The sequence below is a fragment of the Strix aluco genome, chromosome 3 (assembly GCF_031877795.1).
Source record: "Strix aluco isolate bStrAlu1 chromosome 3, bStrAlu1.hap1, whole genome shotgun sequence".
Taxonomy (NCBI): domain Eukaryota; kingdom Metazoa; phylum Chordata; class Aves; order Strigiformes; family Strigidae; genus Strix; species Strix aluco.
The window spans coordinates 35,217,095-35,242,169 of record NC_133933.1 but is presented as its reverse complement, the minus strand read 5'-3'; the positions used below and the strand labels follow the sequence as shown (position 1 = coordinate 35,242,169).

General features: G+C 41.3%; 1 protein-coding gene across 9 annotated transcripts in view; it reads right to left on the bottom strand.

Annotated features, from left to right (window-relative positions):
* TTC7A (tetratricopeptide repeat domain 7A) overlaps positions 1-25,075 on the bottom strand; it is a 179,685-nt gene that overhangs the window by 95,527 nt on the left and 59,083 nt on the right. For 7 of the 9 annotated variants that reach the window (XM_074818080.1, XM_074818076.1, XM_074818081.1 and 4 more), the window contains 4 exons: positions 16,872-16,989; positions 14,175-14,207; positions 10,561-10,618; positions 7,164-7,236 (listed from right to left, as the gene is read on the bottom strand). In XM_074818080.1, the coding sequence (XP_074674181.1) occupies positions 7,164-7,236; positions 10,561-10,618; positions 14,175-14,207; positions 16,872-16,989 (282 nt within the window). The remainder of the gene's footprint in view (positions 1-7,163; positions 7,237-10,560; positions 10,619-14,174; positions 14,208-16,871; positions 16,990-25,075) is intronic. The other 2 variants (XM_074818077.1, XM_074818079.1) reach the window with 1 other exon arrangement.

Genomic DNA, 25,075 nt, shown 5'->3' with positions numbered 1-25,075 from the left:
TGAGTACTCAGCTTTAATGAATTACTGCTTGTCAGTGGAGCCACTTTAACCACATGTGTTTGCCTCCTGCAAAGGTAAACACATTGGCTTAAATCACGAGTGTTCCCTCAGCAGCTTACTAGGACACATTTTCTTACAATGTAAAACCACTAGCCAGGACAACAGGCGTGAGACTGGTGGGCCCAGATCTGTCTGTCCATGAAGTTCTTCAGTAGGTATGCTAGAGGTATATAAATTTGACTTGCTAAAACAAAGCTGCTATCAAGACTCTTCTTCAACTCAGGACTAAAAACACCTCTTATTTTTCCTATTCCTCTGTCTCAGACCGGCAGAAGTAGTCATAAAGAAATTCCAAGTTTGGTGAAAAATAAGTTCATTAGAAGAAAAAGAAAATCTGTAAACCAAACAACAGGATGGGGCTTTGAGCAACCTGTTCCACCTTACCTTGCTTTGAGCAGGGATTGAACTGGATGTTCTCCAGAGGTCCCCTCCAAACTCAACTATTCTATGATTCTGTTCAAAGACTTGCAAACGCGATTCTGATTTGCAAGTATGAGTCAGACAAAGAATAATACTTGCAACTAGTGTCTTTACTGAGAGACACTGAAATTGTAATGATACTTGACCTTACTTGCACGTAAACATGCAAACTAAGTCACTGAGACTTTGCTTTATATGTGTAAACATCTGATGATCACACAACTGCAAGTTCATACCCCTAAAAGAGGCCAGCTATCAAAGCAGCTCTCTGACTGAAGCAGCACAAAAGTCAGCCATGGTCACTTCTTCAAACCTGTGCCTGCTGAACAGGCAGTCATGTACTGTTGAAATAGACATAATCTAAAACAATTTTTCCGTGTTCTGTAGCATGGTTACATCTCATTTCAGTGCTTCCCTCTAGTACCATCAGAGTCACAGGCAATGGCTGTTTTTGGAAGTTAATCATGCTTTCCTGACACCTGACTGTTCAACTTGAGCCCAAAAAGATTCCTTAGTGCTGTAACACTATTAGTAGCCTACATAGTACTGCTGCATAATTAGAAAGAGTGGACAAAACACAGGTAAGAAAAAATAACCTTTAATAATACGAAGAGACTCTATTCCTTTATGGGAAATATTATACAAACAACAACCTGCAACAAAATAGATGCAATGAAATACAACCCAAATTTCTAGAACAATAAAACCAAGATATTTGGCAGCAGTCAACACAAACTTCTTCTGAAAAGCAGAGATCAGTCTATTGACAGATGCCACACCTTATTTATTTAAGTAACTATAATATGAGAAAGATGGAAGCTGGCAGCCCAGATGGCACCCTGAAACTTCAGGGCTGTATCAGAAGTAGGCTGCCAGTTTAAATTCCCTACAAGTGCTGCGCTTTAAAGTAATCTTTTTTCAACTGGACTGCAAGGCTGAGTGGGGCATGCAATTAGAAGATGCTATGCTTCTCTGATTCATCTGTCTGTTAATAAATATACCACACATGTTCTGCATGGCACACAGGTATATTCAGATCACCCTGACTATGAAGCAAAGATACTGCAGTAAGCCAGAAATAGCATCTTGCAGCACTAGCAAAATAATGTCACAATATGGATTGTTTAGGCTGCCAATTATATAAATAGGTTTTAATTCAATAACACTATATGTTTCCTTAAAAACAATACTGGGATATTAAAATTGTAGGTATAAAAAGGAAAATGGTATGAGTGTTAAAAATAATACCCAACAGTAGAATGTCCTTGCATATTTAGATTGGCAAACGAAACAGCATCTCACAATAGGAAGTTTCAGGCCTTGTAATTTCACATCAGTTGTGAGTTACAGTTAATTAACCATTAAAACTACCCTCTCCATCTCTTTTTATAGCATGGGGATTATAGAAAGGAGAAAGCTTTATCGACTGGGAAGAGCTTCCATTGAAAACAGACTTGCTACAATCCACCAGAACTTCAGGAAAGCAGACAGGGACACACCTCTGTGTTAAGTTATTACTTAATTCTTAATATAAGCTGGTTTTGATCACCAGAAAAATCTAGGCTAGGACCTAGACAGAAAAGCAGCATGTTGCTATTCAGCAGAGGAGGCACTAGCTGATCTGGGAGAAACACAGACCAAAACTACCCACCATCCAGCAGTTGCTGAAAGCAGCACCTCTCAATACCTACTAAACCAGAGCTCCCCTCCTGGGGCAAAGAAAAGACAGCAGACTCACCTTCTTGAAACCAGAATAAAAGCTGTAGCGAAAACAGCTGAAATATTTTCTCTGGTGTCTTAACCAATGTTTATCTTATTTTTACATCCAGACACTCTAGAAGGCAGTAGGTGTTTTTTGGACATTGCCACTTGAAACTTCAGGTCTGTTGGCAGCCCACAGATGAAATTGATAAGTGAGATCTCTAATTCTCAGCTGCTGGCCCCTGGCTGTCTTTCCCTTCCTATTTTCATGCAAAGGTCAAATTAAATAAAGTATTAAAATGGTACGAAACCCCCATATGTTGTTTTTATGTATCTGATACTGATTTACATGGCGTTCAAGGTCAAAAACAACACTACCACCCAAAATGAGAAGGGAACCAGCACTTAAAATTAACAAGAGCACTGACTCTCTAGAGTCATTTCCATAGAAACTGGCCTGCTAAAAAACAAGGCAAGGCATTAAAATCAGTGAGCTTTAAAATGTTCATTCTACCTTGTTTTTGCTGATCCAAATGCTGTTACCACAGAAACGGGAGAAGCAGCCGAACCAGCCGCCAGGAGTTGGGAGTTACAAGTCATTCGTCAATCGGCTTGGCCGGCTGCCAGCCATGCGCTGCAGGTGGAGATAACCACCACAGCAAGTACTGACCTTGGTCTTGTGGCACTTCAGCTCTGGGGGAAAACCAGATTGAGACCAACCTTACAGAAGAGGGTATTCTAGTCTCTATTTTGCTGAAAAATCCACCCTAAACCGCTGTGGGGCTGGCCTAGACTGTCCAGGAGTCACTGAAGTCCTCCCAGTGATTTCAGTGGTCTTCAAGACACAGAGACACACACACAAAGGACACCATCATCATCTTTCAGTTTGGTGGCTGGTGGTTTTCAACTGCCAGCTCCGCGAAAATCTTTTATTACCATTCCTCCTCTTGTCACATCCTTACTGTGAGTCAGAGGGAATCTTACGCTTTTCCATTTCCCCTTTCCCTTGCCCAGTGCTGACAGAGACTAGTGCTTTTGGAAATATTTTAGAGTCTTACAAGAAAGATGAATTGCTCCAACTTTGCTTGGCACTCTACCAGTCAGCTGCCTCTCTTGCTTTGTTCCATGAAAATGCTCTTATCTATGCAAGCTGATACCTAGATTTTTCAGTGTTGAGTAAGGTTACCTCATTTATTGACCTTGACTATGGAAACAAAAAGGCCTATTTGTCAAGAATAACATTCAGGTATTATATTATAACCTACTGTGTAGGAATGGCCTGATTTATTGGTACTGTAGCATCACCCGATGAAAGCCCTAATTGTGATGTTCAATAGTTAATGCAATCTATCAAAAAAAAAGGTATCATTTATCTTTCAGTTAATCAGAAAGAGAATATATTAGATACTTTAAATAATTAAGGATATTAAAAATGCATTACCAAATGTTTATCATTAAGTAAACTGGCAAAAGAAGAGTAAGATATTTTACAGCAGTCTAAAAATAAAGATGTCTCAGGTATCTCCTCTCTCTCCAAACATGCATTAAAGATTTATATCTCACTAGATGGAGAAGAGCAGGAGCAGCATTGCAGGGGTCAGGCTGACACTACATAACACACCTAGATCACACATCTGTGGTAGCAGGGGCAAACTGGCAGAACATCAAGGATAAAAATACACAGGTGAGGTAGACAAAAGAGAAAGTGAACATGAGGACAAGAGACTGAATGGAAAGATCAGGAGGCAAGGGAAATGATGAAACGAGACATATGAAATAACACTGTAAAGACAGGCTACAATTGGAGTAGTCCAGTGAAGTTCCCACTGACTGGAAAAGGGGAAACATAACCCTCATTTTTAAAGACAGAAAAAAGGAAGACCCAGGGAACTATAGACCAGTCAGTCTCACCTCTGTGTCCACCAATATCATGGAGCAGATCCTGCTGGAAACTGTGCTAGGGCACATGGAAAATAGGGATGTATATGGTGACAGCCAACACGGCTTCACTAGGCAAATCAAGCCTGACAAATTTGGTGGCCTTCTACAACGGGGTTACAGCGTTGGTAGATAAGGGAGGGGCAAATGATGTCATCTACCTGGACTCGTTCAAAGCATTTGACACTGTCCTGCATGACATCCTTGTCTTTGAATTGGAGAGACATGGATTTGGCAGATGGACCACTCTGTGGATAAGGAATTGGCTGGATGGTCGCACTCAAAGAGTTGCGGTCAATGGCCCAATGGCCAAGTGGAGAGTGGTGATGAGTGGCGCTCCCCTGGGGTTGGTATTGGGACTGCTGATGTTTAACATCTTTGTTGGTGACATGGTGTGGCAGGTGCATCCGCCCAATGAAAATAGGGCTTCTTGGCTGCTGAAGTGTAGCAGCTACTGATTGCCTTTACTCTTGGGGCCTCATGGTAGTTGGGGCCTTTGGCCAATGGGAGCCGTTATTGACTACAGGTCAGATTTGGCCTGGGTATAAATGGAGTCCCCTGGGGGAGCCATTTTGAGCTTGTCCCCTGGAGCAGCATTCTGCGGTTGAGGACTCTACCCTTGAGTGGGGACGCCGCCCAAGGAAACTCCTCAAGGTGCCTTGGGTCGGGACGCTGCCCTGAGCAGGTCCTCAAGGTTGAGAGCCCTCACTTGTTAGGTGATAGAGCGTTTCGGGTTGTCATTAATCCCTAGGGAGTGGTGCTTTGTTCTGCATTTTGGGTTGTCGTTAAACCCTAGGAAGTTGTTCTGTTCTCTCATAGACGTTTGAACCTGTAATTTATGGAGAGCTAGTTAATTGTGTTAATAATAAATTTTAAATTTTTGGTGGTTGGTTGTTTATTTGAGAGCCTCTGTAACACATGGGCAGTGGGACTGAGTGCACCCTCAGCAAGTTTCCCAATGACACCAAGCTGTGTGGTGTGGTCGACATGCTGGAGGGAAAGGATGTGCCATCCAGAGGGACCTGGACAGGCGTGAGAGGTGGGCCCACACGACTCTCATGAAGTTCATCAAGGCCAAGTGCAAGGTCCTGCACATGGGTCAGGGCAATCCCAAGCACAGGCTGGGCAATGAGTGGATTGAGAGTAGCCCTGCGGAGAAGGGCTTGGGGGTACTGACAAATGCAAGACTGACTATGAACCAGCAATGTGCTCATATTGCATCCTGGGCTGCATGAAAAGAAGTGTGGCTAGCAGGTCAACGGAGGTGATTCTCACCCTGTATTCCACCTCATGAGACCCCACCTGAAGTACTGCATCCAGCTCTGGGGCCTCCCAGCATAAGACAGACATGGACCTACTTCAGCGGGTCCAGAGGAGGCCATGAAGATGATCAGGGGTCTGGAGCACCTTCCTTATGAGGACAGGCTGAGAGAGTTGGGGTTGTTCAGCCAAGAGAAGAGAAGGCTCCGGGGAGACCTTATAGAAACCTTCCAGTACCTAAAGGGGGCTACAGGAAAGATGGGGAGGGACTCCTTATCAGGGAGTGTACTGATAGGATAAGGGGTAATGATTTTAAACTGAGAGAGGGTAGATTTAGATTAGATGTAAAGAAGAAATTCTTTACTGTGAGGGTGGTGAGGCACTGGAACAGGTTGCCCAGAGAAGCTGTGGATGCCCCCTCCTTGGAAGTGTTCAAGGCCAGGCTGGACGGGGCTTTGAGCAACCTGATCTAGTGGAAGGTGTCCCTGCCCATGGCAGGGGGAGTGGCACTAGATGATCTTTAAGGTCTCTTCCAACCCAAACCATTCTCTAGTTCTATGAAAAAGAAAGGGTAATGAGTTAAAATGCAGTAAACCAGTAACTGTGAAAACAACAAAGAACCAATGACCAGAAAAATCTTGATTTTATTAAGCATAGCAGTGAAAAGCTGTAATGCTTTTACTCATGGCAAGAAGCAGAAGAGGCAGCAGATCAGACAACCTCCCTAAGAGGCAAAAGCTGTGAGAGAAAGAAGGGTAGCTGGACATTTTTTAATGAAAGACCCTGAATAAACTGCATCATAAAGCAGCCAGTAGGCAGATGAGAAAGTTAAATAAGCCATTTTAATTATCCTTTCTTATTGCAAGCTTCCTCACAACACACTGATCATTATGAAAGGGTTACAAAAGTGACATTATCAAGAGTGTGCTCTCTTGGAACAATTAGTTTAACCTAATGAACACACAGGTCCCCTAATTAGCTCAGGAAAGTAAGAAGGATCCAACTCTTTGACTCTGTAGTGTAGACTAAGGAGAGAAAACTGCAGCAAGCAGAAAGCCTGCCAAAGAAGGAAACTATGATGATGAAATTTCAAATCTAGCTAGGGAAGCATTTAGAAAATAGGGGCTGCTCCAATATACTTTGGCTTTTAAACAGAAGGGACAAAGAAATAAAACACATCCCAATCATAAAAAGAAGAGACAGAAAAATAAAGCACAGCCCAAATGTTTTTTTCTGAAAGGCAGTGCAGTGTATTTTCTGATCAGCTTAATTTTTTATGAGTTAACACCTGCAGCAGCATTCAAATGCCAACTAATCCCACTCGCTGCAGAGCTCCAGCACCCGTCAAAGCCTAACACCGAATGTGCCCAAGTATGGAATAAACCCATCCCCAGTGCAGAGAGCGTGTGATCTGGCATGATACAGAACCGGGCAGTAATGAGAGAGCCTCTGGAGCGGCCTGCAGCAGGACACAGCATGATACCAGGGAACAGGAATAAACACACCTCACTTGCCCCACACAGACAAAGTTGCTCCAAGAGGGAACAACACTGCTCAGGAGTTAGAACTGAATGCATGCCCTAGAGAAGGTCATTCCATGTGCTATAGAATTACTATTTAAAAAATAATAATTAAAAAACCTTATGTGAACATATTCTGATTGCTTGTTATCGATTACAATGTAGGAAGGAAAGGACCCTGTTTAGCAAGTTTGTGTCTTGTTCAATTGGACTGTCCTTCTCGCACCCTCTCATGACTCAGTGGTTGCCAATTATTGCACGTACCTGTCTGACAAGAGCCAGCTGCAGTGAGAGGTAGAGGATGATTTGGTGATCTTCTGGGGCCAAGTCACGTGCTCTTTAAGGATAACCACACAATACAAAAAAAAAAAGTGACTGTTAGATTGTACTTTGCAGAACTCCTTTGCCATGAGTCACACACAAGCACAGAACAAAACCCAGTCCTCTCCCACAGAAAACTATTCCAGTGATGGGGGAGCACACCGAAACGAGACAAAAAGCAGATCAATGCTGGCCTGGCTAAGCCAGGCTCACAGGAACAAGTATGAGAAACACAACTGCCAGGATGTTATACAACTTACATGCTCCTTCATTAAATGCCACTCTGTGTTTTGGAACTTGGATAATTGATACGGAAAAAGTAGCTGTTAACTCATGACAAACCTGTTAAAGCATTATTTTAAGTAATTTAGGTGAGGAAGATAGTTGTCCAACTTGTTCCTATATTGCCACTTTTCAAACAATAGGAAAGGGTTAGGTTAGCACTGAAAAAATAATAACTGTTTCTGATATTATTGTGACTATGAGTATGTAGAGGACTAAAGATCAGGATCCCATGACGTGAGCTGGTGCTCCAACACACAAAACATCCTCCACCCTGCAGCTTCTAATCTAATCGTTGACAGTAGACTCCTAATTTGGAAAGGGAAGACACTGAGGGAGGAATAAGGATTTGATGGCAGGAGCTGAGCCTGGACCAAAACCAAGGCCCTTACATCTCAAGCTGGGACCTCTTAGATATTACCTTCTAGTCCACAGCAGGCAACAGTGTGTTCTGCAGCGATCCCTTGGCTAGTGAAGGCTGCAGTGTCTCCAGGACCAGATGTATAGGCCCTTCACACAGGCCTGTGCAAGGGAACAGGGATGGACAACCAGGGCAGAACTGTCCCTGTCAGAGCACGCTAAGCATGAAACTGCAGTCTGAGCTTGCTAGCCTGTGGAGAAGGCAATAACCAAGGCAATGTGAAGATAGTGTTTTGGGGACCTAACCTAGGAGCACTGGCTCATGCCACACTGGCAGCCTAGCCCAGGGACGAGTGGATTATCACCTCACTGACCCACAGAGCTCACTCCTAGCTCTGCAGCACAGGTAAGTCATTTCACATGGGAGAAGTGGGGAGGAGGAAGGTCCCTCATAGCCAAGCAACACTCCTCACCCCTTTCTGGGCTGTTCCAGGACACCAGGGAAGCCTGCACCTGCATCGCCCTGCCCAAAGCGAGCATGATTAACATCCTTATGAGGGAGAAAGGACAGGCTCACAAGGCTGGTGGTTAAAAACCATGCCAAAACTATTCTTTTGCCAATAATAAACAAACAAACAAACAAACAAAAATCAAAGAACTACTTCAGGAAACAAATCACACACTATTTTAATGGCAGCCACCTCCATTGGAGTTGACTTTTATAACTAATGGCTCTACAATGAATTAATTTAATATGGACTGAATGTGTCCTGTAACTCTGAAAGTCAAGGTAGCACTCAAGGATTCTGAAGCAATGACAAAGACATCAAGGTGTAATTGGTACAGGCAAGTCACTAATTTCTCCCCCCACTTAAAAAAACCCGAACAAAACCCCAACCCCACAACAAAAACAAAACCACCTCCAAAAAGCAAACAACAACAGGACTCCACAAGATAGAAGCCAGCTTTGCCCTAAGCTGTTGGAGCAGGATGAGCCACCTCTTTAGCAAGCAGCTCCTGTGAAACCTTCAGTAGCCTCTCCAACAATAAATAACATGGGAAAGTTCACATGGGTGTATGGGAGAAGAGATTAATGGTGCTTTTGGAAAGAAACAAAGAGTTGTTACTTTACTGCTCAGTTTCTTCAAAAGGTTTTAGAAAAACATCTGATCCAATCTTCCAGCTGAAAAGGCCCCTTAGAAAGATGGCCATAGGCCAAACCATGGTCTGAGAGATCATACATGTACTTTAAAAACAGGTGAAAAATAAGGAAGAGTAAAAATAAGAAAGAAACCAAACTTGGGCATTTAGGAAGATATTAGTAACCAGCTCACTATCACAACATCCCTGTTGGCTGAAGTTTGAGTACCTAATGTTTGGCTAGAAGCTTGTCTGCTTCCTAGCTAGAGTTAAGATACCATGAAAACAAGCCACAACCAGTGGGAAAGGTCAAAGAATAAAAATAAATGCAGTTTAAAAGCACTGCAGCACCGCAATTACATCAAAATTGGGCAGCAGTGAAAGTATTACACTGGAGTCCAGGAACTAGTGCGACTTAAAGTATACTCCTGATCTAAAAAGTGACCAAATAAATGGCTTTTTAAAACTTTATCTTTCAGATCTCCACAGGGTAAATATCCAGAATTTTGTCTGTGATTTCAGCTTACTACATGCTTTTGCAACTACTGCAAAACCAGTGCAAGACAAACATGCGACTCCTTCTTGCTTAGCATCAGAAAAACAGCTAAGATCCAGTAATATTTTCAACCTGCTTCATCTGTACTTTGAGATACCAGAGATCTCAAATTTTTTCACTTTTGTAATGTATTTATGACCACACAAAACCCGAATTAGATACTTCAGCCAAGACTTAGACCATATATGCTTCCATTTAGTTGCCATCCGATACCTGTAGGCATCTACATTTACAATGTTAACTGCCCAAACACCACCTAGTGTATTTTGGGTGGTGTAACTTGGTTGTAACAGGGTCAGGAAGCTCACACCTCACCTTCCTACCACAACAGAACTGACAGAAAAGGTTTTTAACCCAGGAAGTTTTGTTTGAGGTAACTGTAGTTACAGAGGAGTTTAATTCACAGATACTTTCAGGGCCAAGCCACTGTATCAGACTCCCCCAACAAAATACAGTGGTGAAGAACAGGTGGTGGTGACTGCTTTGTACCACTAGCTTCATAGGCCCCTTTTCATACAACAGCTCATGTAAACACCCGTTAGGACAGCAATCATCCCCTCCCCAGTAAGCACACTAATGCCAGGTCACCCCATAGCAACCTACACCCTGCTGGTGAACGCCACCATGAGGGAATTAGGAGTTGAAGCCTGCTTCACACAGGAATGGAGACAAATCTAGCTTTCCGCATTTGCCTGCTGGCATCATGTGAGGAAGCTGCATCTCCCAGCACTGTAGGTCTCACTGCAGCTGATTCGGGCCAAGGTTATTACTATTTAGTGGCAGAACAGGTACTCTTACCTTTGAATATTCAACCAAATAATCACTGCATTTAGCCATCACAGGAATGGTTTTGCCAGGCTATTGCTAAAACCTACTGAACTGTTTTTAAACTTCCAGGCAAGGAAGCCTTACAATGAAGAAAAAAAAGCATTAAAATCAACAATTACTCTGAATTAATCCAAAAAAATACACAATGCAAGTATCCACAAGATTCCTACTCACCTCTCCAAAGTCTGAAGTGCTTTCTTGTTTAATTCATCCTGAGTGCCCTTCAGAGTAGCTGTAGGACAAGATACAATCCCATTTAAGAGTTGATTTCAGCGTTTCAGATTAAATATTTACACATGCACAGAGTATTTCAAACTGGGAACATAAAAACTGTGGAAATCTAGTGGTGTGTGTGTTCATGGCTGGAAAACATGCCATTTTGTTTTTAAAGAACAGCAAAAACCAGTATTTTAATCTGAATTAGCAATTTAATTTTTATTAAAGGCTCTTCCAACTCCCTTGTCTGAAAGCCAAAGCTTTTTTTTTTTTTTTTTAAACATCTGCCACTGAAGGGGTCCAGGAGAAGGGGACATACGCTTACTAGATACTAAAAGCATAAACAGGCCCTCTGCCAGATTGGTGTATATGCTAAAAGCAGTAACTAGCAGTATATTCTGACTCAGATACAGACCATCTCCACCACCATCTTCATGTAGGAGGGTGTTGCGGGTTGAACAGGGAACACCAGGAGCCAAATTTACAGCTCTATGACAAAATCTTTGACAACACACCACCTCCCTTGAGACCACAACAGACTTTTAGACTACCTCAGGTGCAGCATCAGCCACTAATGCCCTCCTTGGTGCCCCTAATTGCTTGACTAAAGGATCCTGCCCACTACACTTACTTCTCAATGTGTGAATTAATTCCTAGCCAAAACCATAAAAGGAGGAGAAGAATCAAGTTCTTGTTATGCCAGGGTATCATAAGATATCATCAAGAGCCAGGGTAACAGAGGAAAAGCTTAGAGAAACATGGCTTTCTCAGATCTTCATATATCAAGTCAGTGTAAGCTCCAGAATAGAAAGTTAGAGTAGTATATACCTAAGCAACAAAACCAGATAAAATTCAAGCATTCTTAAAAGTTACTAAGAGGAAAGAATTGTGTTCTTCTACGAGACATACAAGGGTAATCAGTTCTTTGGATTCTGCAACACGCTAGTGAGTGAAACTTTGGAAGTAATTTTGCTGAAGTAGTTATACTGATCAGACCTTTTTATTCTACATTCTTCTGACAGTTCTTCAAAACACCAGGCTCATTTGGGACAAACAGCAATCTTCAGAATTTCCCAAATCATAAAGATCAAAAATTGCTTATGCCACAAAATCTACTTAAGTAGTAAAAACTGAACAAAAAATTTGCAGTTTAAAGAACAAATCTGAAGATACAGGGTTCATGCAAAATGCAGCATTTATTAAAAGTAGCTGGAAATACTTTACTCTCAATAGCCTTAAACTGAGTATTCAGGTCCACTGACAAATACTGGAAAAAGGTAAGAGGAGGAAAATTTAGAAAAAAAATTTAAAAATCAAGATTGATGTAAACATAAAAATGCTTGAGGAAACATTGGAAAGGATTTGATCATCAAGAACAATTCTCAGATTCTGTTTCTCATGGAAACTACAAGATTCCTTATGTAAGCTGAAGAGCAGTTCTGGAGATGCCACAAAAATGATGAAGACAGAAAGAAATTTTACTATTTTGCCCCCCAAATGAACATCAAATGGAAAAGCTAGGAGAACTTTTAGGTTCCACCTGGTAAGACATTTGACTGATGTTCAGCTTGTAGTCAGAAGGAGCACAAAATATGTTATGGAAATGATTACAACTATTGGCTTTGCCTCTGCACTACTGGGAAACAGCATGTGAGTTCCACCTCCCACCATATGAACTACACCTTCGACTAAGTTGGAAATCTGGTTGTCCATCTCTAGACTTGTGTCTGACTTGGATAAACATGTTGAAATTTGTGTTTGACAATACTGAGGACTGATGCTGCAAGTTAACTGTGCCATTTACAGGGCCTTTGCAACTAAAGCAGATAAATTAAAAAAAAAACCAAAACAAAACAGTGAAAAGTGATTTTGGAAGGATGCATAAAAAGAAGCTTGGCCAGCAGGTCAAGGGAGGTGATTTTCCACCACTGCTCTGCTCTCATGAGATCCCACCTGGAGTATTATTAGATCAGGTCAAGAGGAAGGCCATGAAAACAGTTAGAGGGATTGAACACCTCTCCTATAGAGAAAGGTATAGAGAGCTGGGGTTGTTCCACCTGGAGAAGAGAAGGCTCTGGGGAGACCTTATAGCAGGCTTTCAATACTTAAAGGGCGCTTATAAGAAAGATGGAGAGCAGTTTTTTTACCAGTGCTTGTAATGATAGGACAAGGGGTAATGGTTTTAAACTAAAAGAGGGAAGATTTAGATTAGATATAAGGAAGAAATTCTTTACTGTGAGGGTGGTGAAACACTGGAACAGGTTGCCCAGAGATGTTGTGGATGCCCCCTCCCTGGAATTGTTCAAAGAAGTCACCATCACTGCAACCACTTGTGCCACTGAAAAGCTCTCACTTTAGACAAAGGCAAGCTTGCACCAAGGAGACAGAATTAGGTGGCTCTGACTAAACTTCTAAAAGTTGTGCTTCATTCTCCAAGGTTGATAGCACTAATGAATTCTTCAGTCTCTACCCAACTTTACCCACTGTGAGCACGGCTGCTGCAGTTCTACCACCTAAAACGCAGTATGACTTGTACTTAGATTAAAATAACCCACAAAGCAGTCTGACCACAGTAAGGCAGAGAGCACAGGGGAGTTTAAGTTTCTGAAACTTCAGCAGTTATCCTTGTAAGACACGGTACTTTTGCAAATGCCACCTTAGGAGCCCAGGATTTATTTTCTACAGCACTCTGAGTTTTTAAAGGAGCTTAAGCCTTACCAAAAGCCAACAGGATCTTCAGCAACATTTTGGTACCTAAATACAAAGCTCTAAGGTCACATTTGAAAACAGGGTGAGTCCTGTGTTAGTAAGCAGGTGCAGCACAGTAGGTGTGAATGTGTGGAGTGAAGTGTTTAATGCTGAAGATCAGCATCAACACTACAAACACAGGGACAGGGGTCTAGTTCTAGTCTTGTCCCATGGACTGAACACCCATTAGCAGCTGCAGCATAATCAAGTCTGTTTATGTGGTACATTAGTTTTATGGGAAAGAATTCTGTTTGTGTTGTGCAAAACTATTCCATTATGTGAATCACAACATAAAAAGTGTGGATGACAGAGATGGACTTCAAAAATACATTTCTGATCCAAACTAAAACACCAATGTGCATGCACCCTTTTGCACATATCAATGTGTTTCAAAAAAAGTCTCCTTGTGTTAAGACACGTAATACAGCAAGGTGTACAGTTTTAGCACACAGAATTATAATTAAAGATTGCATGTGTTGACTGTTATCTCCAGAAGCAAAAATGATGGGTTTGTCCACTAATAAGCAATGTCTAATTTTTTTTTTTTTTTTTTTAACATTAACCAGTGCTGTCAGTATACTGATTATTTATAAAATCCACAAGGACAGATACAAAAAGTTTCCAATTCAGTCCCCGATCCATGGGGATTTCTAAATGAAAACAGAGATATGGCACACACTCTCATCTCTGAAAGAATGAGGGTCTGTTAAATCTACTAAGATTTCACAAGATGTGAGGTGGTGAAGTTAGGTAAGAGCACTTGTATTTCATGATGCATTCTCAACCTGGTCTTTCCTCTTTAGACTTTGTTAAATTCATCTCACCTTCCCCTGTCTTCAGTGGATTCTTCATCAGACCTAAGGGAGGCAAAGTTGACAATACAGCTTATGTCAAAACTGGAACTACGAGAGGAAAAGAAAGGTCTGCTGTTGACATTGACCCATTGGGAACAGTTCTGCAGAAAACTTAGCATAGCAATAGATGGATATTCTGTACGAACAAGAGATTTGTGTTTCTAAGAGTGAGGCAAAAGTGGCAATGACTTCTTCTGAGGACACGTCTTTCAGCTACTTCAGTGAGACTTATTTCAAGAAACATGTAATTAGACATTAAGAACAAGGAAGCTACACATACTGCTACCCAGCATAAGTTTCAGGAAGTCTTATTTCATCCAGGAGTAAATCTAATAGTTGTGGGAGCATTTGATAAGAAGTCACTTTACAAGTTCTTTAAATTGTCATTCAGTAGGATTCTCTCTTCTGACTCAGTTTTTTAGCAAGTGCTTTTTGCAGGTCACAAGGAAAATGCTTTAATACAAGTCCTCAGTGCCTCTTTCACACAGGAGGAGAAATATTTACTAAAAGGATACATTAAATAAGAAAGCCTAACCCTAGATGGAAGGCATCTTGATATAATGCTGTAAGCTTTATAAGGCAATTGGTCAAATGTCTCTGAAACACTTAGCTACCATCGAAAATGCTGACTCACTGAAAGTCAGCTCAAGTGGAAAGATATGGAAATCATGTATATACACAGATATTTGACCGTGTGTCTGCATATGTCACTATGAACTGGTATAAACACAATGATAAACAAGATTGACAGTATGAGGCAGGATTACACAGGGGAGTTGCTCTCTTCCTTTCAACATGTTCTACCCTTACTTCCTCACTGTGATAAGCTATTTTTTAACAACGCTAATGAAAAATGTCTTGTTAGTGCAAATTTGACATTTTCTAGTAAAATGCTATTCCATATTCACGATCATCATAAGTATGCTTTTGAAGGACCTAATACATTTTATTAAAACCTGAAAGATGGAAATATACTCTTCAGATTTCCCTCAAATAACTGACTATTGACTTAAAAGCTAGAGATACAAAGAGAAGGCAGACAGTCCACTATTTCACAACATAAATCAGATGCTAATCTGGAAAAAAAAATCCAAGGCAACTGTTGTGAAGACTGTTTCTTTTAAATTAAAAAGGACAGTTATTACAACACCTGAACTAATCTCTTGAAAACTGAGAAGACTTCTCTTCCAGAAGAAAAGTTTTCAACTCACATTTTGCCGCACCAAAGTATTTTTAGAGCCAGAATACAGCACATGCTTCTACAACTCCATTCTTTAGAAACCACCTTCTTTCCATACTGAGGATAACAAATAGATCATAATGGGCTAGAAAACCTTCTATCTCTGAAAATAGTCTCTGGGATCTTGTATAGCTTTAGGGACAGTTTAAACAAAATCTAGGCAAAATGCCCTAAAAATCTAGGCTGTTAAGCAGAACTCCATGTTTAATGAACTTAAAAAAAAAAAAAAATATATATATATATATATATGAGAAAGTTCAGGCTAGGAAGGACATGTGTTTCTTGACATGAACTTTCTAAGGGAACCTATTCTGAGGCAGAGAAATGGAGAACTGAAGAGAGCTATAGTGCCTGTTAACCTCCATGTTGGAAACCAGTTCTCAGAACAGCTGATCAGATATGGCTGGCTGAAAAAATACACCGACTTGCACTACTGAAGAGCACAGGCCACTTCCTCATACACATGCCTTGCAGAATTCTGGTGTAACTTGCAAGGCCAGCATACTTCTATGATACAATACCATCACTTTAGCTTTGTTTCAGGCTCATTTGCTGGAAGAAGTCGATTTGTTTCTGTGGGACCCATCTGACAGAAAAGCCCTTGCTGGCATGTGGGCAGGACTGCCAAATTGATTAGGAAACACACTAGCTCAGCAATTATTCAAAGACACTATGTTAGCAGGCCTTCTACCTATGTTATAAGTTGTAGAAGAAACAAAGACTGTTCCCACCTGTGAGCTTGATGAAGGTCAGAGCTAAAACTCTCCCAAACACTGGGACTTCAAGCCCTTCTGGCTACCAAGCACCAAATCTGCAGGAGTCCATTGTCCAGTCATTCAAAACCCAAACAAGCAGCATTAAAATAAAATACTTCTTATATTCAGTTGTCTCTATCTAGTCAACATCCACATGTACCAGTGAGGTAGATATTTTTATCTTGTTTACTTCTAAGCAGAGAAAGAAACGACATCACAGAGAGGTTGAATCTCTGTGGGGAATCAGTATCACGCCAGGAACTGAAGTCAGGCATTTCTGACTCCGGTTCTTGGATTGTATTTCTTCTTGTGATTTACGAGTGGGTGACAAAAATATGAAAATAGATGGAAAGTTTGACTTTTTGTTGTGTAAATAGGTGAAAGAAATGTATTACAAATATTCAAGTAAAATACACCAAGCATTGTTGGCTGCAGTCAGATTATCACCTCCTAAGTAATGATTTGCATTTCTACCTTTCCCTAAAAATTTCACTTTTTATTACCACAGAAGACAGCTCTCTGAGCAAGTGAACAGTCCCCATTTGTCTTGCAATCTGATTGTTTTTCACATCCAGTCAACACTAAGAGTTTCTAATAAATTTCCATTGCTTGCACTGAAGGCTTTGAACAGATGCTCTCCATACAACACACTTGACAAACAGGGTAACTCACCATCAGTAGCCTGAAGACTGTATGTCAGGCCCAGTGCCAGGTAACCCTTTGCTAGGGACTCTCCAGCATCCTCACCCAGGTCTATCACCATTTTAGCAAAGTGTTCTCCTTCTTCCAGCTGCAAAAAAGGTAGGCTGAGACTTACAGGCATTTCCTCTATACTTGCTTCAATAAGATTATCCCATTAAACTTACCTGTAAGTGATCTGAGAGCCATTCATACAAGAGCTTTCAGTGATCACAGTAAACACTCATAGAAAGGAAGATGCAGAAGGTCAGATGAGCAGACCTTGGTGCACATGCACATTTTTGAGACAAGTTTTGGTTTCTACCCCAAACTACTTCCAGATGTTTAAGGTTAACGAAGAACACTATTTTATTTTTATATTTCCCTTCAGGCACGCTTCAATCATGCAACCTTAAATACAAATGTTGAACCAACTGACTACTTATATACTATCCTAGCAGTACATTGAAAGGTCTAACAAGTTGACCATCTAGTTTTGCTGTACAATGTTTTCGTTTTCAAACATTAGCAAATTTTACTTCCTTTCAAAATGTTACAAGAGTAAAACAAGAAAGCACTTCACTGCAAGCCAAGTTCAGCTGCTGCTTGCAATTCTGCTGCCACAAGAAGGAGGCAGCAAATTCAGGACACAAATTTTGATCTGAAATACCACACTACCTTAGCAGCTCATGCTGCACTAGCCACATTTTGCATCTTGTACAAAGACACAATTTCCTGGAAAATGCATTTTATTACAGATTATAATGGGAAGAGAAAGCAGTCATGACCTCTCAGGATCGGACTCCAAAATGGTGAAATACATAAGCCGGTCTCTTCTACTACAATACAGACTGCTCTCCCCCACCTTCCTTTTCTAGCTGACCACACAGATCTAAATCTAATGAAAATATAAAGCTTTAGTATCTTCAAAATCTGAGTTAATGATAATTTAAAACAAAATAGAATTTGAATATTTGATTACAGAACAGAGTGTTCCTCATGTCTAACGTTTAATTTTCACTAACATCACTCACCCATTATAAGTAGAAAAGACTAAGACTTGTAGACTGTACATATCTGGAAAGGTATAGGATGGAGAAGTAAAGGCAAAAGCTGTTAAGTATTGCTTGAAAGACCCAGAGCCTACAGAAGACCTCATTTCTGTACAAGACAGTCTGCAGATCCTGTCAATAATAATCAGAGTCATCCCTAATCAAGAACATTATCCAAAAAGTCCTCCTTTTGGAAACTTTTATTATATGACAACTGACCTTCTGGGATGGGGTTTAATTTTGAGGAAATAGATTTTTGTTTGAAATCCAACTGTTTTAGATGCAAGTACTGCAGGCATAACTGAAACACGCTCTCTTAATACTCAGCTTTGTCAGACTATAGCACCTCATAGTTCCTTAACATCTAAAAGGAGTCACCTGTAATGAACTGGAATCAAAACAACATACCAGCAGACCATAAACGCCCCTTCTGCAGTGGTCTGTTAATATGCTACCTACGAACAGAACCTATTTGACTTGATATACTATTCTGTCAATTGGCCTCCTAGTTATATCACTTGAAGACATTCAGGTGACATTAACTAACATCTCCATAAACAAAGGACCTGGTATTTATTAGATCATATCAAACATAAGAAAAAAATTACTGTTAATGTAAGCATGAAGAAAGGCTGAAAAGTGCAAGGGAAGAAGCAGTCTCCACTGCCTGGGTCTTTTCCTCACTTGTACAGCTCCCTGAGGCCATACAATTCAAACTAGATGTAGACCAATAGTTCCCAAATTTCTGAAACCTTAGATCAGTCAGACCAGTGACCAATGTATATTTTACCATCAAACTCTTCCCTGAAAGCATTACAGTCTTGCTGATTGCCTAGTCAACTGTGAATCTCGAAACTACTAACTGAAACAGGAATACCCTCTTGGGGCATAACTTGGGGCCACTAACTAAACTGCAAGGACTGTCTAACGGCATAATCCAAAGTCTACTGAAAACACTGGAAATAGTTTTAATAACTTCAGTGATGCTCAGATGAGACCCTTTAAACTCTGATCATACAAGGAAGACTAAAATTTGCTCCAGGAAATTTCTTAATCCTGTCAGTAGCCCTATTGACTTCCTTGACACATACTGAAGTGTGTTGTGGTCCAAAGCCTAGGACAATGGAAGAAGAAAATGTCCCATGACTTGCCACACAGGAAAAAAAAACAACCAAACAAAAAACTAAAACCAAAAGAAAACCACCACCAACAAAACCCTTCCCATGAAACAATAAATAAATTTTTCAGCTCTAAGGAACTTTTATGTAAGACATGAAATCTCTGCAGCCAGAAAATTAATTATGCACCTCTTTTGCCACAATAAACAGCTACATTCCCACTCTCTTTTTTCATTGTTTCTCTTCTCCTCCCCACACACACTTTTGTCCAAGAAGTCTCCATTAGATGAAGAAAAGAGCTATACAAGGAATTCTAATGACTAGTGAACAAGGGTAGGGGTGGGTAGAGCATATGAAAAAAAGAGATTAAATGAAAGGTTTGGAGTTGAAATGGAGACATTTAAAATTGGAGAGATTTTGCTCCATTGTTTCTATGAATGGTCACCTGATGGTGTTTCCAGTCTCTGACTGCTGGCCTATGCTGCATAAATCAGCAGCACACCATTCAGCTTTCTTGCCTGCCAGTTATCCAGGGCCACCTGTGAGTGTCAGAGTAATGTATTGTATGAATAATTAAAACCACAACTTTCCAGAATGGCTGTTGTAAACATTTATTCATACTAAACACTAATGGCACTTTGACCAGCCACAAAGATTCTCATGAATGCCAGCTTCGGTCAGCTGAAGGCTGCTTTGAATATAAGTGGCCTTGCAAACTCCAGCACAGCTGGTTCTGTTTATAAGAGCACAGACTTTTCCTTCTTACACCACTCAGTCACTTCCCCTGCCAGCCCTGCTGTGGCTGCCATCTGCCCCATCTTCTCCCGTTCTCCTACTCTTCAATCATTCTGGGCAAGTGTGAAAAGCCAAACTTTTCACTCATGTCACCCACTGGGAGGTTTCAACTCTCCAGTGCATCAGTCTTGCTGATTGCCTAGTCAACTATGAATCTGGAAACTGCTAACTGAAACAGGAATAACCCCCTTGGGGCATACTTGGGGCTACCAACTAAATTGCAAGGACTACCGGATTGCAGTCTGGATGAAAACTCCCTCTCCATACACCCGAGTGAGGGACAAGTAGTGAGCCTGAACTGTGATCTGCCACTAAATCCGTGTCCATGGGGGTTCTTAAGCATATGAGATGTCTCCACTCTGTGCTGCAGCAATGGGAAAGAGAGGGGAGAAGGCCTCCAAATGAGGCATCAACCCCTCCGGAATCCCACCAGATACAACATTCCCAGCTGCAGCTCCTGCATGCTGCCACATGACCTGAAGCAGCAGGAGCTGCTCCCCCTTTCCCCTCTCCCCATGTGGTGTTGGGTACGTGAAGTCTCACCCTGTGGGACTCCCAGAAGTTTTGAGCTTGAAGTACACAGTAGTGATCTAAGCGTCAGAAAGCTTTATCAGAAGAATCAAGACATCCATTCCCACTGCTACTGCACAGCCAGGGGCCAGCCTTAATATGAAGGGAACCTAAATGGTTCATGCACTTCAGAGGATGACTCCAATCTTAAGGTGACACAACACTGCATTGGAAGGGCAAGGAACATGGTTCAAAACTTCTTGTGGCAACTTATAGGCCCTTGTTAGTAAGCTCTATCTCACAGGATGCCACAGGATGTCCTCCTCCACAGCAGGCACTGCACAGTGTCACTTTGTGATTAGGAAATGCACAGCATTCTGCTGTTACCTGGTCACTAGCAGCGCCGACGGCAGCTCCAAACATCACGGAAAAGATATTTCTTTGGACATCAAGAGCGCCGGTAACAGCTCAAATTCAGTTTCCCTAGAATCACTACTTGCTATTGTCTCAGAAGCAAGCAAAAACCAGTCTCAAAGCCACACAAATATACCTCTGATTTGGCCCTTACTGCCCTTCCATTCTTCAGCATACCTTGCACTGAATAGCTGGTGGAGAGAAAGGCAGCACCACAGGTTACAGGGAGAGGTTCCCTGCCTCGAAGACCTGCACAGAAGAAAGCTCAGAAAGCAGGTGTGGGGGGAAAAAACCTAAAAGGAACTTTTTGTATTTTGAACTCAAGCTGTATAAACAGTCAGGCAGCACCTGGAAGCACTAGCTAAGCAACCTCTCCACCACCAGAAACAAGCACACACCTGGCACCTGGTAAGAGACGGACTGCCAAATTGTGAGCTGACACTGATAAGACTGTAATACTGTGGGGTGGTTGTGGGTTTTTTTGCCCCCTTCCACCCCCTCCATCATCTCTGATGGAAAAGGAACAGTTGTCAGCTGTGTAACCCTGAGGGATGTTTTCCCTGAAACAGAGAGTGGCTGTTCCAGTCACCCTTGTTATTTGACCGCAGGCTTTGGTGTGTGCTTGAGCCAAGCCTGGGGGCATACTGACAAGGGAGTGGGGAACAGCAGGTGCTGTCCCCTGGCCTATCGCCACCCAGCTTGTTTTTAGAAAAGCTCATGCCCTACCCCACTGAATCAACACCCTCCAGGACCGTAAGTGGGAGCTGCAGTTCTCACCAGCATGGGTTTAGAACAATTGAGGACAAGCAAATTGATGATGTACAGCAGCATGGAAATGGCATCTCACTGCGCCAAAAGAGAAGAGTGCACAAGGGAGGGGGCAGGAAACACATCAAGTCACACTGGACTTAGCACAGCAGACAAGGTTAGTGAAGCAGGGGAGTTTGGACACCAGTGAGACTGAGTGATACGCAAGCACGTAAGAGACCCAAATCCTACAGAAAGGGTATCTAAGCAAAATTACATGATATTAACGAGTTGGATGGACCTCTTCTTAACCTTTTCATTATACTGGGTTGTATAATGAAAATATAGAAATATAGAGACTAATTCAAAGAGGAGAAAAAATTAAATATTGGGAAAAGAGAATGAGAAGAGGAAAAATGCATAGGAAAAAAGTGGCCAATAAGGCACAGTATAATGGAAAGGTTTTGTGCCACAGCTGTTTACAGCATACAAAGCAAATCATGTTACATATGTCAAGAAAAAAAAATTTCTGTGCTTTCTGTTGTTGGTCTAGTCAGGATTTTCTCCATGCATCACCAGTGCTAAGCCCATCAACTTACTCTGCATGTAAGCTTAGCCCCCAAGCACTTCTGAATACTTGGGCCTTTCCTCCACTGTAGCAAGAGTGGTTTCTTCACAGGGGAGATGTATAGAGGCAAAATTCTTGGTCATTTTTGATGTCTAAAACCCTTGGAATTGCCCCAGTAACAGTAGCTATGATGTAAACAAGAATGTTTTTTAAAGATGGAAGAAATCTCTAGCAGCTCCTTACCATTCACTGTTTTCTCTGTAGCCTCTTGCCCTAGCGATGTGAGTCCTCTAGAGTGTCCACTCAGCAGGCAGAATAACTCCGATAATGGGACTAGATTTGATCTTTCAATATTATTCATACTGCAGTAAGACCTAAGCATTTCCATGCGACTCCAGGGCTTCTGGGTGACTGGGTACAAGCACATGCACAGCATTTATTATCTATAGTGACAGGGTCAACAACGGACAGGAGAGAGAAGCACTCTCGGATTAAGTGGTCTGTGAAAGTAATGAATGATAAGCTGTTACCTCAGAAGCACGCAGCTCTAAATCTACATCCTGCCAACCTTCCCCCCTCCCGCGATGTATTGACCTCATGGTATGTCTTACTCACTTTTTATGACTCCATGCATGGTCTGGCCTGGCCCGACCCCACTGTCTTCTCCCTTTCCCTGACTGATGGCATGATCTCTGCCTTCCCAGCAAAGTGCTGGAGCAGAGCACGTCACTGCGCACACTAAGACTGGTGAGTTAAAAGAAATGAGGGAAACGTCTGAGAGGCACGACACCATCTTGTGCTGCTGCTTTTCCCATGGGGTGAAGTACCTTCAAAAGCTCATGGTAGCTCATAATACTGGTATCATTTGGTGCTACACAAATTTAGCACAACACTATTTCTACTGTATCTACTATGGGGTAATAAAATAGTAAGAACATGCCTCATGTCCTCCTACTCTGTCAGACCAGAGTCCTAGAAGATCCAAGCCTATCCTAAGACTACAGTCCATTTGTCTCTATATGTATTTACAAAGTCTTCAACATGCCTCCATTGGAATCAATGGAGTAAAAGGCACAAGAAAGCATCATAGTAACCCTAAATGCCTTTAACTAAAGCTCCTAAAAATGGAGAAATTCAGTATTTAACGCTTGCCTGTAGGCAGAAGTTCTGGTTTTAGTATTTTCACAACACCTTCCATTACAGGGTCCTGGAGAACCTAGATTAGTATTGAAATTAATGGTACTGTACTATTAAAATGTTAAAAACAACAACTCATGTTGCAACTCAAAGTCACTGCCAAAATAGGCAAGTGAGCATTCAGCTGAGGCCTTGCCAGGAGTGAAAGCGGAAATTGCAGCAAGCCTTTTAATAAGTGGAACTCTGAATTTATAGTGGACCAAGGCAGAACAACCTCAGTATATACATATTCCACTGTAAGCTACATCAACTCTCCTATGAAAATTTAAAACAATACTCAACTGCAATAATCAAAAACTTTATAGTGCATTCTGGAAAGCTAAAAGACAGCTGGCTAAACACAAATGGGCTTTGTGTTCACTTGCTAGAATCATTCATATGTGAGTTCAGCAAACTGTTGTGCTGAAACCTTGGCAAACTGGAAGGCTAGGCAGCATGATGCCTCAAAAGTAACTGAGCTCTCTACAAAGACGTTCAAAACACCTGTGTAATGGGCTAGACACAGTATAAAAGCTCCAACTTTGCCAAAAACTTTTGTATCTTATGAGCTCTATTAAGCACAGGTCCAACCGCATCCTGACCAGACAAGCGTGGTCTATATAGGTGCACTATTTTTGGAGCATTTCTGGTCCTCCAAGACAACTGACACAAGCTTTAGAATTAATGAAGTATTGATTTACTGTTCACTCTACTTTTTTTTTTTTTTTTAATTTGTGAAAACCTGCAATTCTGAAAAAGGTAACCAAAATATTGTTTATATCACTCAGCTATTTACTGCAGACCCAATCCTGAAAGCTAGTGGTCGATGGGGCAGATCATCTCCTGATGTAAGCCAGCATGGTGCCAGTAATATGCTAGTGGAGTTGTGCCATTTTACATCAGCTAATAATCTGGTCATACTGTCACAACAGAAGCTGGGGGCATTTAGTTCTTTTCCACATCAGGCTCTGTTATACATTGATTTGCATGACACAGTATGAATGTATGCATGTTCTTTACTTTGTTTTGTTCTTCATTGAGACATTATTTCATAGATGTGCATCCTCCATGTTGTAAATCACTATGTTACATTTCAATGAATTTTTTGTTTCCCTGATTCTTAAGTGTGCCGTGTACAAAGCCAGCAAAATGCTTTAAATGACCACTAGATTAATCAGGAAAGAAACCGTTCTGTGCTCCTCATGTCATTCTGTAATTATCCAGCTGCATAAATGGTTTTGAGTTTTTTTATTGCTAGTAACTGAAATGAGATTAAAGTACTGCTTGTCCATGGACCATATACAAACTGAGTACAATTCTGCACCAAAAGCACATAGTAGACAGATGCAGGACATATAAATTAGTTGTTTCATTTGGATAAATGGTGATCTGATTTTACCCTTTTCCTGCCTAGCCAGCAATCAAGTACATAGATATATTTCCTAATTGAGAAATTAATCATATTTTATGTGTTCTGAAAAGCAAGATATATTTGCGTATTTGCAACTGTTAATATTTGTCCATTAGACTGTTCCCGTGCCATGTCTATCCTCCTTTCTATTTATACTGGCATTGATCAGCTTGTTCACTTCCAGTTTAAATGATTCAATTCTGATTTGATTGCTATGTAATTTAAATGCAAATAATTACTGTAAGGATGACATTTAGAAAAACAGCTCTGCTAAGCAGGAAGGTCTTTATTAGGCACAGGAGTTTGCCAGTAATATCAGAAGCATCCCTTTGACTATGAGATGTGGGAATCCATCAATTCAGTTCTTTTAAAATATGCTCTGATTTTCCTCTAACTCCCCTTAATTA